The sequence below is a fragment of the Peromyscus maniculatus genome, chromosome 2 (genome assembly GCF_049852395.1).
Source record: "Peromyscus maniculatus bairdii isolate BWxNUB_F1_BW_parent chromosome 2, HU_Pman_BW_mat_3.1, whole genome shotgun sequence".
In the NCBI taxonomy this organism is placed as follows: domain Eukaryota; kingdom Metazoa; phylum Chordata; class Mammalia; order Rodentia; family Cricetidae; genus Peromyscus; species Peromyscus maniculatus.
In genome coordinates, this window is record NC_134853.1 from 3,814,578 (window position 1) to 3,833,935 (window position 19,358).

The following is a 19,358-nucleotide window of genomic DNA, read 5'->3' on the forward strand; positions in this document are numbered from 1 at the left end:
ACAGAGAAACCTTGTCTCGAAAAACAAACAAACAAACAAAAGGTGAGTTTGGTTTTGCTCAGTTTGTGGGATGGAGTAGGCATGGTGCAGCTGGGGCCAGCACAGTGCGAAGCAGTTGGTCACACTGGCTCTCCAGTCAGGAGTCCGATACTTCACACGCTCTATCCTTTCGTCCAGTCTAGGACGTCAGTCCACGCGGTGTTACCCTCCCGTTCAGGGTGCATCTCCCTCTACAGTTAAACCCGGGAACGGTTCTCACAGATCCACACAGCCTCATGGGTCCCCGGTGATTCCAAATCCCATCAATGTAACATCGAGATGAATCATTACACAGGCCCTTCCAGGGCGGCCAGAAGAAAACGAAATGATGTGCAAGTATTATTTGCCCCTTTGTACTGTGTTGCCCGTCATACTAGTGATGTGAAAGTGGTGGTGGATGAGACCGTGCATCTTCAACGGGAACCAGCAGCCGCAGACTGTACCGTGGTCGTTGTGACTTCCATTGCTCTGCTTTTCACTTGCATTCAAAACAGAAACCTGTCCCCCAAACTGGGAATCCGTGTGTCCAAAGGTTTCTGTATTGTCATGTTCACAAGCACCACGTTAGCAAAACAACCTGAGAGTCGACACAAAAAATACAACAGTGTGAATTGAATGCCACGCAGCTTCCACTCGAGAGTGGCTGAAATGGCACATTTTGTTATGTGTATTGTACCACAGTTTTGGGGTTGGAGGAATCCCCTACCCAGTAACAGTTACCTTCCCTTACCAAGTCTTGGTAATCACAAATTTATATACGTGTTTGCCTATCCTGGATAGTTCATGTAAATGGCATCACACACTCGTGACTTTTGTGTCTTTCCTCGTGCAGAGCGCACTCAAGAGCTTGATTCTCTCCTTAGTTCTTGCGATGCCCTGCCTTGGCTCTTGGCCGGGAAGGCGTTCCTTCGCTTGGGTGCAGTTCTAACAGTTTCCATGTGCGAGCTTTTCTGCGCGCGCATCTTTTCATTGGCCCTTCCTACCTCAGGGTTTCCAAAGTTCACAACGCTGTTTCACATCCCAGAGCAGAATTTGAACTTTTTTTTAAACACCGATATCAAACGCCCCTGGCCTAGATAACAAAAGCAGAGGTAGCTTCCCTCTGCCCAGCTGGAGCGGCCGCACTGAAGCGGTACAGGCGGGGCTGGTTGCCCTGGAGACCGCGGGGCTGAGGTCCCGGCAGACCCCGCGCCGCCAACGGCGGGTGGGCAGAGCGCGCGTGCGCACGGGGCCGGCGGGCGCGGCGCTGCAGGTGGGTCTGTCCCCGGGGCGGCCCGGGGGTGGCCCGGGGGCGGCGGGGGGTTCCAGGGGCTGCAGGGCCCGCGAGCCGCAGCTCTGCTGGCTCAGCTCCGAGTTCTGTGAGCCTGGGTCTCCTCCTCACGGTCCCCGCAGCCCCGACAGGAGGGAAGACTTGGACGCATCCGGGTCGCCCCTGCTCTGGGTCCTTTTCTCCTCATAATTCCCTGCTGTAAATGCGTCACTTCCCAGGACGTGTGTGCGTTTGTTTTGTTTTGTTTTTTTGAGACGGGATTTCTCTGGGTAGCTCTGGCTGTCCCGGAACTCTCTCTGTAGCCCAGGCTGGCCTCGAACTCACAGAGATCCGCCTGCTTCTGCCTCCCGAGGGCTGGGATTAGAGGCGCGCGCCGCCACCCGGGGAGACTTGCTTAGCAGACAACTGGGCCCCGTGTCATCCTAGGAAGCCCTGGACTTCAGACCCGGCTTCTCATCGCCCTCTCTCCTCCCTGACTGTGCAGAGTCCGAGGTGCGCGCGCCTGCTCCTTGAGGTGCTGGCATGGAACCCGGCCTTGGCCATCCCAACAGCTGATTCCAAGTCCGGGCTTTGCCCGAGGCTACTGAGACCAGCTTGGGACTATCTGCCCAGCCTCTGGATGTGTGCGACCATGACCTGACCTCGCCTTCCTGTTTCGTCCCTCTCTGTGTTGTACAGGTCGGTCATGAGGTCCAGAATGGAGCCGTTAAAATTCTAGAATTCATCTCCTCCATTCCATTTTGTTCCAAATACCCTGGACTGGTCCGTCTGTCTCTGAGAAAATACAACACTAGTTGAAAATCCATAGTTGGCTGTTCGCTGTTTCAAAGCATTCTCCACACAGGCAACAGGAAGAAGCTAATTCCAATGTAAAAAAATTTAAAACGGACCTAATTCTGTTTCCAAAAACTTCATAAACTTCTCTTTTCCTGTATAATCATCTTGCACTTCAAAACTCAGTTTCAGTCTGGCTTTACTTATCGCCCAATGTCCTCCAACTTCAGAAACCTGATTTATTTTATTTTATTTTATTTTACACAGGGATTCTTTGTGTGACCCTGGCTGTCCTAGAACTCACACTAGCCTCGAACTCAGGATCTACCTGCCTCTGCTTCCTGAGAGCTGGGATTAAGGGTGTGTATGACCACACCCAGCAGAAACCTGATATTCTAAGGATGTGAACCTTCAAAATCACTGATTTTGACCCCGATGTAAGAGCAAACAGGATAGGCCCACCACTTACCCTTCTGTGTAAGGTATCCTGAACTTCAGGTTATTAAGTGGGTGAATTCAATGATGTATGACTCACAACGGGGATGTTAGCCGCTGTCTTCGGAAATCTCTCCCCATTTTAGAAATACCCACTAAAAACCATCTTATTTACTTGTTTGTTTGTTTGTTTGTTTTGGCGGTGCTGGGATTGAGCCCAGCTTTGTGCATGCTAGGCAGATTCTCCAGGACAGGACCTCAGAGAAACCCACTTCATCCCTTTACAGTAGAGTGCATAGCTTCGTTGTTAGCCCACTGCCTTCATCCAAAAGAGTCCAGAGCAATAGAAAAACATCATGGCCCATACATGAGGATGACCCAGATTTTGTAAAGTATTTCACTTACCATGTTCTGTGGTCACTGACATGGTCATATTTCTATTACAAGTTATCCCATAGCTGTTTGCATAGCTTACTTGCTATATTCTCACAAAGGATAGGCACTATGTTTTGTATTCCTGGTGCCTAGGGAAGGTGGACTAGCCAATAAATAATAGCTATCAAACAAGCAGTTGATAATGATTCGATACATGTGCTAGTCGTTATTTGTGACTTCTCAAAAACTGGATTCCTTGGGGGCAGGTTCCAGTCTTAACCGTATCGTTCCTAATAAACTTCACAGTGACTGAAGCATATCTCGTTTCTACCCAGTGTTTTATATTCCCCTCTCTACTTCTACAGTTTAATATTCTACATTTGTCCCTGACAGAGATTTAAAGCTGAAAGAGGCCTTAATTGTTCAGTGCCTTTGTCTCCTTCAGCTAAAGATACTGAGCCAAGAGAGGTCAGCCAATTTCCCCAGTAAATGCTGGGTCAAGAACCATTCCTGGCTCTTCAAGTTAGCATTCATAGTACCACATATAACATTTCTTACATCTGTGTGTGTGTGTGTGTGTGTGTGTGTGTGTGTGTGTGTGTGTGTGTGTGTGCGCGCGCGCGCGCGCGCGCGCGCGCGCATGCATTCAGGTGTGGGAGATCCAAACAACCTGCTGAAGTTGGCTCCTTCCTTCTACCATGCTGGTTCCTGGGATCAAACTGACTCATCGGACATGGCAGCAAGCTTCTTTACGCAATGAGTCATCCCAGGATGAATTTATGAAACAGTTTATGTCACACTTGTCCTTCAGTCTACACTTACACGGGATAATCATCATCTAAAATTATTTGTTTCAACTTTCATTTTTGGAGTGCCTGAGCCAGAAAGACATTTGAGCATCCTGTTAAGTTTGTGATCTTTTAACTCATAACTAAATGCTGATTAAAGTATTATTTGGGGCTGGAAGTATGACTCAGTGGTACAAGCTTGCTTGTGTGAAGTCTGGGTTCAGTCAAAAGGTTTTGTTTCTCCTTCAATGGGGAGGTTTTAGAGTTGGAAAGTTTACCTAGCTGTATTCTCAATTGTAAGTTTTAATAATCTGTAAATTTTATAGAGGTCTTCAAAGGTAAGCTTTATTTTGTTTCTAGGTTTCTTCATTCTTTATATGGGTCTCAGCACCTGTAATCTCTACCACCAACTGTGGCTAACTTGCTGACAATAGAGAGGAATATTAACAAGGAGAAAATGACGAATCTGCACATGAAAGAGGCGGCCCTTGTCTATCTTGACAGAAGTGGAGGCCTCCAAAAGTTCATAGACGACTGCAAGTACTACAATGGTATGTCAGCGAGGCGGCTGCTGAGAGCCTCCGGACAGGCTTCTGCACATCTGTCCTGACTTGCACATTTGTATCTTCACAGATTCAAAACAAAGTTACGCTGTCTATCGGTTCAATATTTTAATAAACCCCTCTGATGTTGTCGAATTAGATGCCGAACTTGGAAATCACATTTTGCACCATCCCTTAAAAGCTGCTCAAGTTTTTCAATCAGTAAGTTAAAGAAGAAATATTTTCCACATCACATGGAAAATTTTAGTAACTTGTTTGCTCATTTGAAATCACAGGTCTGCTTTGTTGCTGTCAAGACTCTCTCATTAATTGGACAATTACAGACTGAAACTCAAGTAAGTGTTAATTAACTTTACGTTTTGAAAACTCAGGTACAAGTTTTCAAAATAACTTACAAATTACTTTTTGTAATTTTGTAATTTTGTAAAAATTTCACAAATTTATTAAAAGAGTACATTTTCCAGGGCTGGAGAGATGGCTCAGCCATTAAGAGCATTGGCTGCTGTTCTAGAGGTCTTTAGTTCAATTCCCAGCAACCACATGGTGGCTCACAACCATCTATAATAGGATCTGATGCTCTCTTGTGGCATGCAGAGCACTCATACATAAAATACAAATAAATAACATTTTTTTTAAAGAAAGTGCATTTTCCAAAGTTCAATATACTATTTTCTGTGTCAGATTTTTTTCTCTATTTTTTACTTTTATTTATTATTTTTATTTGAGAGTGCTCATGCTTATTCCGTCATGAGTGTCTGCAGGTCGGAGAGCAGTGGAGTCATCCAGGTTCTCTCCTTCCAGCATGTGGGCTCAGAAACCATTTAAAGGAAGAAGGTTTTGTTTCAGTGCTACCCAGGCTCAGGACAGATCTTCCCATGGCTACTCACCCACGTTTAGGGTAGGTGGGCTTCCCATGGTTAATCATCTCCCAACAGTACCAGTGTGCTTTGTTAATCCCTAGGTGCTACTGAATCCAAGTTGATAGCCAACATTAACCACAAGTATCTTTTTTTTAATTAAGAGATCTTCCATTCATTTTACATACCAACCACAGATTTTCCTGTCCTCCCTCCTCCCGCCCTGAACACCCCCCCCCCCCCCGCAAACCACCCCCACTCCCACCTCCTTAAGGCAAGGTCTCCCATGGGGAGTCAGCAGAGCCTGGTACATTCAGTTGAGGCAGGTCCAAGCCCCTCTTCCCTGCACCAAGGCTGCATAAAGTGTCTCCCCATGGGCACTAGGCTCCAAAAAGCTGATCCCACTGCCTGGGGGCCTCCCAAACAGTTCAAGCTAAACTGTCTCACTTTTCCAGAGGGACTAGTCCAGTACCATGGGGGCTCCTTGGCTATTGGTCCACAGTTCATGTATTTCCACTAGTTTGTCTCTGTACTTTTTCCAATCATGGTCTCAACATCTCTTGTTCATAGCATCCCTCCTCTCTCTCATCAGCTGGACTCCTGAATGGGACCTGGCCTTGGATCTCTGCATCTGCCTCCATCAGTCACTGGATGAGGGCTCCATGATGACAGTTAGGGTATTCAGCCGTCTGATCACCAGAGTAGGCCAGATCAGGCACCCTCTTGACCACTGCCAGTGGTCTATGGTGGAGTCATCCTTATGGATTCCTGGGAATCTCCCTAGCACTCTGCTTCTCCCTATTCTCATGGTGTCTTCATTTATCATGGTATCTTTCCTTGCTCTCCCACTCTGTTCCCATTCTAGCTCTAACCTCCCTCTCCCCTAAGCTCTCTTTCCCCCGTCCCTTACCCTCCATTACTCCCCTCACCCCCAGTTTGCTCATGTAGATCTCATCCATTTCTCCACCGCTGGGCCATCCATATGTCCTTCCTAGAGTCCTTCTTACTAGCTAGCCTCCCTGGAGCGACCACAAATATCTTAATATGCTTTGTTTTTTCCCATATTACCTACCACTTTTAAGAATAAACATTTTTATAACAATTTCAAAAGTTTCCAAAAGTAAAGAGATTAATTCAGTGGACCTCCATATATCTATCATGCTAACTCAGTGATGCAGTGTATATGAATCATTTATTTTTATCTGAAATATTTTAAAGTAAATCCCAGAGGTTCTGTATCTCACCCCATACATACTTCAGTATCAACTTCTAAAAGCTTGTGCTTCTCTTATGTAGCCACAATGTCATCTCATCACCTTTCTTTTTTGTTTTTTTTTTTTTTTGTTTTTTTTCTTTTTTTGGTTTTTCGACACAGGGTTTCTCTGTGTAGCTTTGGAGTCTGTCCTGGAACTCGCTCTGTAGACCAGGCTGGCCTCGAACTCACAGAGATCTGCCTGCCTCTGCCTCATGAGTGCTGGGGTTAAAGATGTGCGCCAGCACCGCCTGGCATCATCACCTTTCTTAATACCATGTAATAATATCTCATCCACATTTTAATTTTTTACAATTTTTATCTGAAGAGTTTTTTTTTATTGTGGTTTTTGTTTTGTTTTGTCTTTGAGCCAGTGCCAAGGCTTAGATGAGGTAGTGCATGCCCTGTAACCCCATCACTTGCGGGGTGGAAACAGGAAGATTAGTGGCTTAAAGTCATCTTCAGCCACATAGGGAATGAAGCCAGCTTGGGCTACACAAGAGCTTATCTAAAAGGAAAAAGAAGGAAAGCAACCCCCACAAAAGAAAGACAGATCAGTATCAAAGCTGATATGAAAACAAGGCTCACACATTGCAGCAGATTTCTTCTGTCTGGCTCTCTGAGTCTTCTTCAGTCTAGTGCTAACTCCACTCCTTCCTTTTTGTAACACTGACTTTTTAAAGGAAGCTGGTTAATTATCCTGTAGAATGTTATGAATCTGGATCTGTCTAATTACTTTCTTAGGATACCATATGTTATTTCCCTGTGTCCTATATATATCTAAAGTAAGACATGACTCTGAAGCTTAGGTCTAGATTCAGCTCATTTTAACAACACATTACATATTGGTATATATTCCATATCATAAGGATATAATGGATAGCATTTTTGTGATGTCACACTTGATCAGGTTCAGATGCTATTGTTATGATCCTGCCATTATAAAATTTCTTATCAACTTCCACCTGATGGTTTTAGAACACTCAGAGCCAATCATTTCATTAGCACTTGTAATTTTTTTGTTTTTCTAATTTTGCTACCCTTTCTGAATTTATTATCTGAAACTATTCTGTAAAGAAATTGTCTGTGCTGGGAATATAGCTGGGTAGGAGAGCATTTGCCTAGCATGGGCAAGGCTCTGACTTTAATCTCTAGCGCTAAAAAGATGAAAATAAAATAAGTTATTACTTATCATCATTTATTTGGTTACTGTGAAATACAATTTGTTTGGGAAAGGCAGGATAAATATTTGATTATTTTCCTTTTAAAAGTTTTTAAAAATAATGACTTGAAAACAGATAGCAACTGAAATAATGACAACTATTTCTTTTCTTCTTTCTTTTTTAAATTTTTTTATTTTATTTTTCAAGACAGGGTTTCTCTGTGTAGTTTTGTCCTGGATCTCGCTCCGTAGACCAGGCTGGCCTCAAACTCACAGAGATCTGCCTGGCTCTACCTCCCAAGTGCTGGGATTAAAGGCATGTGCCACCGCCACCCGGCTTCTTTTCTTTTTTTTTCAACAAGAGAAATTCATGAACTCTTTAGTCTATCTGCAGGTAAAAGCATTTGCCTCCAAACCTGGCTATCTGAATTCAATCCCTAGGACCTGTGGTGATACATTGTGTACCCTAATAAAGACATCTGACCTCTATGTCTAATCTAGTGGCTGGCTCTGTCCTCTGATCCCCATGCTTTAAAGGTGTGTGCCACCACTGCCTGGCTCTGTTTCCAGTGTGGCCTTGAACTCAGACATCCAGACGAATCTCTGCCTTCCGAGTGATAGAATTAAGGGTGTGTGCCACCACTGTCTGGCCTCTATGTCTAATCTAGTGGCTGGCTCTGTCCTCTGATCCTCAGAAAAGTTTATTAGGGTACACAATATATCACCACAAGAACCCACATGGTAGAAAGAGAAAACAAATCCCCCACAGACTGTCGTCTGACCTCCGTGTGTGTGTGTGTGTGTGTGTGTGTGTGTGTGTGTGTGTGTGTGTACAGTAAGTATAATTTTTTAAAAACTGAAAGAAGATGCCACAATGCCATCTCCTATATTTCCTATCCCAGACCTGGAATCACTAATTTCCTACTGAAGATCTCTGATTCCTTTTAGTGAGAATTAATAATTTGAGATCACTAAACTTTCCAATGCTATTGGGTTCACATTATCTTTTAGTATACATATCCAGAGAATGAATATTTTTAAAGAAAATATAATTAGTTCATTGTGATACTTTTAATTATAAATGTTATAGGATTTATATTTAGTTTCATATTTTATCTGGTTTAATATTTGATTCATAGCAACAATAACAAACTACATAGTACTCTTACTATATAATGAGGCAAGTCAAATTGGATTGCAAGTTTTATTAATTTCCTTTTTGTGTTCTTCTCAGATCAATATTGTGCTGAAGTTAACACACTTACCTTCCCTGCCAAGTTATAGTCTTGACCTTTGTGAGTTCCCACTTAATTACACATCTCAGAGATTTTATATGATGCAAGGGATTGTGATGGCAATGACGACTGTAACCAAGTACACACGAGGTGCGAGGTTCCTCTGCTCAGATGAAGTGTGCCCTCTGTCAGAAGGTGTGTGTTCAAGTGGGAAATGAAAAACCAAGCCATATTTACAGTTGGTCAATCAAAGTGTAATAAACAGATATTTTGGTGTCTCCTACCGTTTATATGTTTACTGGCATGATCTTGAAGCAGTCTTTTCCTGCACTCCACAGTTTAATCAGTGCTTATAGTGTCCTGACAGAGCAAATGAGGACTGTTTGCATTTCTCTCTGTGCTTACAGTTTAGCCCAGTCAGCCCTTCTGTGAGGTATCTTCCCCACTGACAAGCTGGTGGAGTTGGATGCTTCCTCTCTCCTCTCTGAACTCTGTAAATGATGCCATATACTGACATATGTTTCTCATGGCCACATGCAGAAATTGTTATTTAAATGCCCATGTTACTAGTGCTTTAGCACAGTGCCTGCAAGGAAACAGACAGGTTGCTAGTTAGCACTTAGGAGGCCAAGACAGCGGGGTGGAGGGTTCAAGGCTAGCCTGGGCTGCATAGTGACAACCTGTCCAAATAAATAAGTAAAGCATGTAATAAACATAACTGATAATATTAAATGATTAAAAATAGTGAAATCTGAGAGCGGCTTAGCTCACCACTGTTTTCTTTCAGGATTTCAGTACATAAGAGTCCACGTGCCTGGTGCTACCGAATCTGCCACAGTAAGAAATGACTTTGTGTGCGGCCTATGTTCATCTTCACTTCAGGAAGACAGGAAATTTAGAGTACTTGGTGGTAAAAAAAAAAAAAAAAAAAAAACTGTTTACATTTTGTGATAATTTTCAAAATAGTCTCTTGTATTTTTATAGGAAACTTAAACAGAATATGTATTCTATTAACAAATTTTTTGTTCTTTACTTTAAGATAAACAGATAGTTGAAATAATTACCACAAAAGTGCTTCATGCTTTTCAAGGAGATTCTAAAAACCAGCCCTTTAGGTTTCAATCACTTAGTATTTTCCTAAGAGGTATGTAAAATTGTGTTTGAATTAAAAATAAATTGCTATAAAATATGAAATCTTATTTATGCTCACATATTATAAGCATACAAACAGCCTTAGAATGGAAAGTCATCTTCTTTTTTCTGTAATTTATTCTTCTCTCGTACATTACATTCTGACTGCAGCCTCCCCTCCCTCCACTCCTCCCAGTCTCCCCATCCCCTCTCCCCCAGATCCACTGCTCCTCCGTTTCCCTTCAGAAGAGAGCAGGCCTCCCAGGGATGTCAACCAAACACAGCCTAACAAGTTACAATAAGATTTGGCCCAGACCCTCATATTGAGGCTGGACAGGGCCACCCAATAGGAGGAAAAGGGTCACAAGAACAGGCAAAAGAGTCAGCGACACCCCACTCCAGTCATCTTTATCAGGAGTTGCCAAGTCCCAGGGTCACAGCCTCTTTATAGTAATGATCTCACGTTGTTCTTTATGTGTGTGCTTTGTGTTAATTTTAGAATATGGAGCCAGGTGTGGTAGTGTGTGCTTCTAATTCCATCACTCAGAGGCACTATGTGAGTTCGAGGCCAGCCTAATCTACATAGCAAGTTCCAGGTCAGCTAGATCTACACAGTGAGACCCCATCTCAAAAAAAACTATTAGGATATGAACATCATAAAGTAAGATACTTGGGGATCTTGCTGCACATAGTAGACATTTGTTAAACATGAGAATGACACATATGACCATTTGTTGAGAACTGATGGGTAAGTACAGGAGAGAGGTGTCTGCCGTGAAGTAGGATATTGCTCACAGGGAAGAAGTAGAGTTGTGACAAAAAAATGGAGCTTTACCTTTTGCTTTGGACTAACACTGAAGAAATTAAAAGTGTTCATTTAGGGAGATGACTCTTGTAATTCTACATCCTTTAATTGTTGCATTTTTTTTTATTGTTGTTTGGTTGGCACTGAGATGTTCAGTGCTTACGTTCAGGCGAGAGAGGAGAGAGGGGTAGGGGAGAGGGGAAGAGGGCGTGCGTGCGTGCGTGCGTGCGTGCGTGCGTGCGTGCGTGCGTGCGTGCGTGCAGTATATGTACTTGTTCCTGTGGGCAGGTACAGAGGTCAGTACTGAGCTCTCTACACCTTGCTTTTGAAACGGTCTCTCAAAGAATGTGGTGCTCATCCACTGGGCTAGGCTGGCTGACCCATGAGCTCCAGGAATTGTCCTGCTCCCCGCTATACCGGTTAGCGATGAGGTTACAGATGTGACCAGCCATGGCCAACCAAGTGCATGGCAGGCACTTTGCACCACCACATCCAGCTTATTAACATTCTTTAGTGTTTAATTGAAAGATGTTTTATTTTATATAGACTGGTATTTTTCCTCTTGACTGCATTACAGGTGAATATTTAATTAATCTAGTTTCTATATCATATGCCGCTTGAAGCTAATTCACATTACCTATAAATATCAATATATATCAGCGATACAATGTCCTTGGTTTCCATTATTGGTTCCATTACATATGCATGTACTGAACAAAAGTAAATACTTCACTACCAACTCAACTACTGAATTGTCACTGGTTCTCGATATTTGAACCATACAATGATATACAATTTTCATTTAGTGAATGCTATTTTCTTTTGTGTTTAATAACCATAGATGAGCTAGTGAATAAAATGAAAATAGGAAATGAATATAAAATTATTGGAATTCCAGCCTGTGTCAAAACTTCACAAACTGCTCTCTGTATAGAAGCAAATAGTATCACCCCTTACACAGCAAAAGGTAAGCTAAATCATATACTTTAACATATTTAAGTCCATCTATTCAGCAAACAGTGTTGCCTACCTTTGTGCTAGGCCCTTTCCTAAGCAGTAGAAACCAAGTAAAACAGAACAGCAGGCCGTCTGCTCTTAACTCATTGGTAGGTGGCCAGTCAGATGGCCACAGGAAGACCATGGTTCATCGTACTTGACGAGTTACTGGTTTGGAAGCAGAACGCAACTTAAATGTAGGAGGAAAGTCTGATTTGTTGTGCTGAACTCTGGGATTCTAAGATGCAAGCACCCATGGCCACCAATCATAACATCATAAAATTTGCGTATGGCACATATATTTTGATACTATTTAGGACAAATGGAGTCAAATATCTGTCATTTTTATTTTCTTTCAGTTCCTTCAGGAATTAGTGACAACTTGAGGTGTCTCCTCTCCTTGACTTCCAGCTCATGCTGGAAGTTCACGGCAATACTTGCCAATATCTTTGCCTCACAGATTGTTCCTCCTGGGACTTACAATTTGCTCAAACTCTGTTTGTTGATGAGTCTAGTACAGACAAGAGACTGCAACAGGGACTCAGAAGACTGCTTGGATATCTTAATTATAACCAGTGACACTCTGCTGGTAGAGAGGTAAGGTGTGTGCCATGGAGTTTTCAAGTTATACATTGCTCACATATTTGTATAAATTCTTCCTACTGATACTACTATAAGATGATTATTTAGAATTCATCTGAATACTAAAGTATTTAAATAAATTGTTATTAATAAAGTTTAAAGCATGCATTTAGAACTGAAATATTTGCTTTTAATATTTTAACAATCTAACCTCAAAATTTCAAATCATTTCCCCAGTCAGACCTCTACAAATGTGTCTTCCTTAGGGTGCCCCACACTCTTTAGCTCAGTATTTTGCTTTCTCCTTTTATTTTCAAATAATATTCCATCTAGGATTCAGCAGCCATTTTCTTATTTTTCTGACAGATGCCATTCAGTGACACAGGCTTCCTATAAATAAATAAAGCTGTAAAATTCTCCCCAGTTGTCCTTGGGGGTGAGGGTCACCTCCCTAGCCTGGGGCTAAGTGCCTACTTAATGCGTGCCTTTCAAAGGAAGTCACTGTATTGGTCATAAAGCTAGGAAGAAGCTCCTTATAGCTAGTGTGCAATTTTGAAGAAAAAATGTATAGGATTAAAGATTTTTTAATTCTAATTAGCATTAACATATTGAAGCAGATAATGTTCGGCTAACATTAATCCTCACTGGCAATGCCGATACGGTATTAAATGCACAGACTGTAGGAATTTATTCTGCACTAACACCTTGAAACTGCTTCTCTCGGTCTCCCTAACTCTGAGGATTGTCAAACTTTTAAAATTTTACTTCTAGTGAATAGAAAAAGTTATTTTAACAAGGTAAATTTTGAATTTCTTTAACTGTAAGTGGGAGTCATGACTTTGGGCTTATTCAACATATTATTTTGTGAACTTCCTATTTTTAATCATTATTAATTTTCTATCGTATTATTTATCTATTTCTTATTGATTGATGATATCTATTATAAACTAAAACCTTTTTCTCTTTCCTGTTTGTCATCAACCTTTGGTTTTTCTTTATGGCAGTTTGGATTATATGAGAAATTTGTTTATTTGGTTAGTTGGTGTTAGATAAAATTTATATATAATGGTATAATCAGATCTTCTCATTTTATTTTTTAAAGGTTATTTGTAATTTATGTATATGAGTACTTAGTCTGCATGTATGCCTGCACATCAGAAGAGGGCATTGGATCCCATTACAGATAGTTGTGAGCCATGTGGGTGCTGGGAATTGAACTCAGGACCTCTAGAAGATCAGAGCAGCCAGTGCTTTTAACCGCTGAGCCATCTCTCCAGCCCCCATTATCATTATTGTTAAAAGATAACAAGTTTTTACCTATATTTCTAGTTTGCTTTACATTGCTGTGATTAACACCATGAGGAAGGGTTTATTTCAGCTTACCTGTTACAGTCTGTCTTTGAGGGAAGTCAGGGCAAGAACCAAAAAAGACCACTGCTTACTGACTTGCTCAACTACCTTTCTTATATAACCCAGGACCACCTGCCCAGGGGTGACCCAGGCCACAGTGGCTAGGCCCTCCCACATCAATCAATAATCAAGAAAATACCTGCCAGACATGCCCACAGACCAGTCTGATGGAGGCAATTCCTCAGTTGAGGTTTCCTCTTCCCAGGTGATAATAGTTGGTGTCAGGTTAACAAAATACCCAGCACACAAATGTATACACTCTTATAAACCATACCCATAATAAAACAATATTCTTATCACTCTGAAAAATTGTTTCAGTCTTTCTTCCACTTCTTATTACCATAAGATAATTTTCCTCTCCTCCTCCTCCTCCTCCTCCTCCTCCTCCTCCTCCTCCTCCTCCTCCTCCTCCTCCTCCTCCTTCTTCTCCTTCTTCTCCTTCTTCTCCTTCTCCTCCTCCTTCTCCTCCTCCTTTTTTTTCCAAGATGGGGTTTCTCTGTGTAGTCCCGGCTATCCTGGAATTCTCACTTTGTAGATCAGGCTGGACTCAAACTCAGAGATCCACCTGCCTCTGCCTCCCAAGTGATGGGATTGAAAGGATGCACAACCATGCCTGTCTCACTTTCCTCTTCTTGTACTTGACATTAACAAGCATTCTCTTTTGAGTAGTCTCTCTTGCTCAATGTGTTTGTAAGATTGATTCACTTGTATGAGTCAGTAGTTTATCCTTTTTATTGAGGAGTCCCTTAATATGAGTATGCCACAATGTTTTTATTCTTTTCCTGATGATGGATATCTGGATTGTGCATGTTTTGGCTGTTATAAATAAACTGTTCTGACTATTTTAACTTTTTGGAGATAGGGATCAATCCCAGGGCTTGGTATGTAGTAGACAAGTCCTCTACCACGGAGCTACATGCCCATCCCTGCTGTGAACATTCTTGTATAACTTGTGGAGTGTTTTCATTTTCTTAGATAAAGACTTGGAGTAGCATTGCTGGGATGTAAGGTTGATGCACATTTCATTCTATAACAAACCACCAAACAGTTTTCCAAACTGCTTAGGCCATTCTTACCAATAATGTAAGGATTCTATTGGTCTCTGTCCTTACCAATATTTGGTATTGTCGGTCTTTTTTATATGAGCCCTTGCAATCCAAGTGGAATGGTACCTCAGGATTCCAACTGATATTTCTCTGATCTCTACTGAGTTAAGCTGTTCCTCAGGTGTTTGGTGACCACTTGTGTATTGTCTTAGTGTTTGTGTTTTTCTCATTTTTAGGTAAGTTGTTTAGATGTCACATGAGCAGACTGAGAGTTCTCCTCCAAAAGCGTGTTTTTATAAGTTTCCTGAAACATGTCTGTGATGGGCAGACACTTCAATTTTGAGGAAGTCCAATTAATTTTCTCTTATGTTTCATGTCTTCTGGGTTCCATGACCTGAAGGTTGTGAAAATTTTTTGTTTTCTTTCTAGAAGTATAATATTTTGGCTTTTTGTTGGGTCTTTTCTCTATATTTGATTTAACTTTTTTTTCCTCCATGTGCTCATTTTGTGGGAGGAGTAAACATCCCACAGAGTGCACATGGGGGTCAGAGGACAACTTTGTGGTGTTATCTCCTTGCACCTTAGCGTGTGTTCCAGGAATTGAACTCAAGTTGTTGGGCACACGTCTTTATACACTGAGCTATCACTGGCCCTTGAGTTAACATTTGTCTGTAGTGTAGACTGTAGGGAAAGGTGATGTTTTCCCATGCAGTTTTCTCACATCATTTATCATAAGACTTTCCTTTCTTTATTTATGATTCTAGTACCATGTTTGTCAAACTGAGTGTAAGTCTATTTTAACTTTATTTTCTGTTGTGTTTTTTTTTTTTTTTTTTTTTTTTTGTCTTATACTTAGGCCAGTCGTATAAAGTCCTGATTATTCAGTCTTGAAATCAGGCAAGGCAACATAGTAAGGCCTTGTCTCAAAATGTAAGATATTTGCTGGGCAGTGGTGGCACACCCTTTTAATCCCAGTACTTGAGAGGCAGAGGCAGATGGATCTCTATAAGTTTGAGGCCAATCTGGTCTACAAAGTGAGTTCCAGGACTGTCAGGACTGTTACACAGAAAAACCCTGTCTTGAAAAACAAAACAAAACAAAATTTAAAAGTTATATACCAACTCCAAAAATCCCATTTTAAGTAGCTGGGGAGTAGAAGTGGGCATTAGAATTTGTTTTAAAACAAAACAAAAACTGCCTACATGATTTTAATATGATCTGCAGCTGAGAGCCACTGCTCCTTTCAGGCTGGAAATATTCCTAAGTGTCCTCTGTGTTACATACCCCCAGACTAACGTGTAAATCCTTTGTGGTGATGCATACACTCAACACCTGTTCTGGCATCTGCCTGTCTCCATCTAAGAGACACTACCTGGGTCTTTTTGCATTGCGTGTCTACATCTGCTCTTCATAGATAGTTGCATCAGAAAGCTACAATTTTTTGTGGTAAAGATTTTGAAGACAGCCATATTAGGCAGACTTTTCACTGCTGTGGTAAGTACACAAGAAAAACAATTCACAGGACAAAAGATTTATTTTCGCTCACAATGTTAGTCTATCATTTACATGTTCCATTGCTATGGATCAATGGTGAGGCACCACTCAATGGCAGAGAAAACAGCTCAACTTTTGGTAGACAGGAACCAGAGGAAAAGAGACAGGAAATGGCAGAAAACATGGTCTATTTTTTCAGGGAATTCCCATAGTGACTCATTTACTTAAGAAGCCCCACCTCCTAAATCTGCCATCATATTGTAGATCTATGGAGGGGAATCCATTGATCTGGTAAGAGTCACCAGGATCCATGCACTTCACCCAAGCCCATGATCTAACCAACCCCCAACACCTGAGTGCTTGGAGGATATCTCAGATTTATCATAACACTAGTTTAGTGTTTTTCTCCTAATTTGAATTTCAGAGTTGAAGACACTGAGGCAGTTAACAATAACATTTAGAACAAAAAGGAAAATGTAGCAAGACTAGTCATGATATAGAAACAGCAGGAAAAGTCAAGATAGGACATTGACAAACCTAATGAACAAATTTGGAATATGTAAAAGAAAATCATCTATAAAACAACAAAGATCCAGTTCAAATGTTGCCTTCTTCTAGCTTTCTCTGATTCCATTCTAAGAGGACAATACTCCCCTCTGGGTATTCTCAAGAAATTATTTTAAAATTGTCCCATTGTAAGTTATTTCTCTAAGACTCTCTATGCCATAAATTATCCAAATAAAATGCCAGCTTTCATATATGTAGTGATAGACATTGGATCAAATTAAATTTAAACATGTTTCTAACATGTAATGAACTCTGAAATGTTTCTAACATGTAATGAACTCTGAAAATCAACTATTAAATATAATCAACGAATAATTTATTTTTCCCTAGACTTTTGAAGTATAGCATGAATCTTGTCTCCCGTGGTATACATCACCCAGTCTCTACTGAAGTGTTTCCCACTGTGTACAGAAATAGATATGGAACTGGAGCAGTGAGCATTCAGGCTGGCAGTGCCTTGTTAGCTAAGGGCGGTATCTGCTTTATAGGAGACCTGACATCACATAAGAAAGATAGACTCGAACAGCTTCAGTCAGGTAAACAATACTTCCTCACATTATTCTGCCTGTTTAACCACATCTTACCAGTACCAAGGAGTACTATTTAACCGTGTCTTACCAGTACCAAGGAGTCATTTAACAGATGAGATAATACTGCGCCAGAGTTAAGAGATAAAAACTGGACCAAATGTCATTTCTCACTTCAACATTAGAAATAAGAATTTAATTTGTAAATGTGTTGTTTTAGCCTTTACTCTGGATTCCAATACATGACTTCATTTTGGGTCAATTTTGTTTCTTTTTGTCTTATTGCAGTATCTAAGACTTTCAGCACATGATCTTCAGGTTTCACACCATAAAGTGTAATGCCAGCTATGGGGTTTTTGCTGTTGTTGTTTTAATTTGAAAACACATGAAGAGATTTCCTTCTATTCCTACTCTGCCAAGAAATCTTATTATGAATAAGTGGGATTTTGTCAGATCTTTTTTCTTACATCTATCAATTTGATTATGTGATTTATCTGCTTTACTCTATTGATGTGGTAGCCTATGTTGATTTTGCTTTGTTTTTCTTTTGCTGTTTTATTTTATGAATGTGAATGTTTTTCCTGTTCACCACATGTGTTCCTGAAGCTCCTAGAAGCCAGAAAAGGGCATTGGATCCCCTGGAATTGGATTTACAGACAGTTTGGAGCTGCCATGTTGGTTCTGGGAATCAAATCCAGGTGTTCTGGAAAAGCAACCAGTCTCTTAATCATTTAGCCATTCCTCCAGCTCCAAGTTGACAAAATTTGAATACTGTACTAGCATAGCATACCTGAGCTATGTCCCACTTAATCAGAGTGTATAACTGAATTTTCAGGAAAGGTACAAAAGAGATGCCTACCTACATATTAGACAGTGCCAACCTACCAAAGAATGGCAGGTACAAGGCCAGCTTGATGAGAAAATAATTTATTAGAGGTCACTGATGGAACATTTGATAGTTTACAGGCAGCTACACTCGCCAGAATCACTTCCCCAACCCCTGTTTATAGAGTTCTAAATTTAAGAAATGCCTCCCACAGGACACAAGCAAATCAACCCTAGAGAGGAAATGTGTCTTTGGAAGCACTTGGTTTTTGTCCTTACTGGAAATTTTGAAGGTTTCAGTAAACACTCTCAGACATGGAAAGGAGGCCTTTGTTAGGGGAATATGGCTCCTACTGTCAGTCTACAGAACAGCTCAGCAGCAGCCTGCTACAAAATAGCCTTACTTTAGCCTGGTGTAGTAGATACTTGTCCTGTTGCTGCAACAAAATACTTAACAAAAGCAACTACAAAAGGAAGGCTTATTTTGGCTCACAGTTCCAGGGTTCAGTCCATTCTGTCAGGGAAAGAAAGACGGCAGCTCAAGACAGCACTTCACACCCATGTCAGAAAGCAGAGAGATGTTCATGCCCAGCTTGCTTTCTGTGTCCCTTTCCATTTACTTATGTGTGTGCATGTGTAAGTGCGGTCATTTGAATGAGAATGGCCCCCATAGGCTCATGCATTTGAGTATTTGGCTCCTAGTTGGTAAACTATTTAGGAAGGATTAGGAGGTATGGTTTTGTTGGAAGAGGTGTGTCACTTGGGGTGGACTTTGAGATTTCAAAAACCCAGGCCAGGTCCAGTTTCACACACTCTTCTGCCTCCTGCCTGCTGATCAGGATGTAAGTTCTCAGCTACTGCTCCAGCACCATGCCTGCCTGCCTGCCGTCATACTCCCAGCCATGACCATGGACTGACCCTCTGAAACTGTAAGTGAGCCCCCGGTTAAATGCTTTCCTCTATGAGCTGCCACAGCATGGTGTCCCTTCACAGCAATAGGACAGTGACTAAGACGTGGGATGTATTCAGAATATAGAGAGTTTCCATAAGTCAATAATTTGAAAAACAACAACAACAAAAAAAAAAAACCTCTTGGGCTCAGCAGTAGAGTGCGTGCTTAGCATGTATGACAGCTGAACATCTTTAGTCATCAGAGAAATAAAAATAAGACCACAAGGAGACAACAAGCATGAGTAGGGACAAGTGCCTACTCCAGAAGAGCCTA

At 41.4% G+C, this 19,358-nt stretch overlaps 1 protein-coding gene across 4 annotated transcripts in view; it reads left to right on the forward strand.

The window, feature by feature from the left end:
- Positions 1–1,056: 1,056 nt before the first annotated feature.
- Positions 1,057–19,358, forward strand: part of Mcmdc2 (minichromosome maintenance domain containing 2) — a 36,587-nt gene continuing 18,285 nt past the window's right edge. Inside the window, exons 1-10 of one of the 4 annotated variants that reach the window (XM_042270682.2) lie at positions 1,057–1,291; positions 4,042–4,232; positions 4,315–4,445; positions 4,520–4,579; positions 8,750–8,945; positions 9,538–9,660; positions 9,790–9,894; positions 11,528–11,653; positions 12,042–12,279; positions 17,112–17,317. In XM_042270682.2, the coding sequence (XP_042126616.2) occupies positions 4,139–4,232; positions 4,315–4,445; positions 4,520–4,579; positions 8,750–8,945; positions 9,538–9,660; positions 9,790–9,894; positions 11,528–11,653; positions 12,042–12,279; positions 17,112–17,317 (1,279 nt within the window). In that variant the 5' untranslated portion in view covers positions 1,057–1,291; positions 4,042–4,138. Of the gene's footprint in view, positions 1,292–1,497; positions 1,988–4,041; positions 4,233–4,314; positions 4,446–4,491; positions 4,580–8,749; positions 8,946–9,537; positions 9,661–9,789; positions 9,895–11,527; positions 11,654–12,041; positions 12,280–17,111; positions 17,318–19,358 lie in introns of those variants that run through there. The other 3 variants (XM_076563674.1, XM_076563675.1, XM_006974684.4) reach the window with 3 other exon arrangements.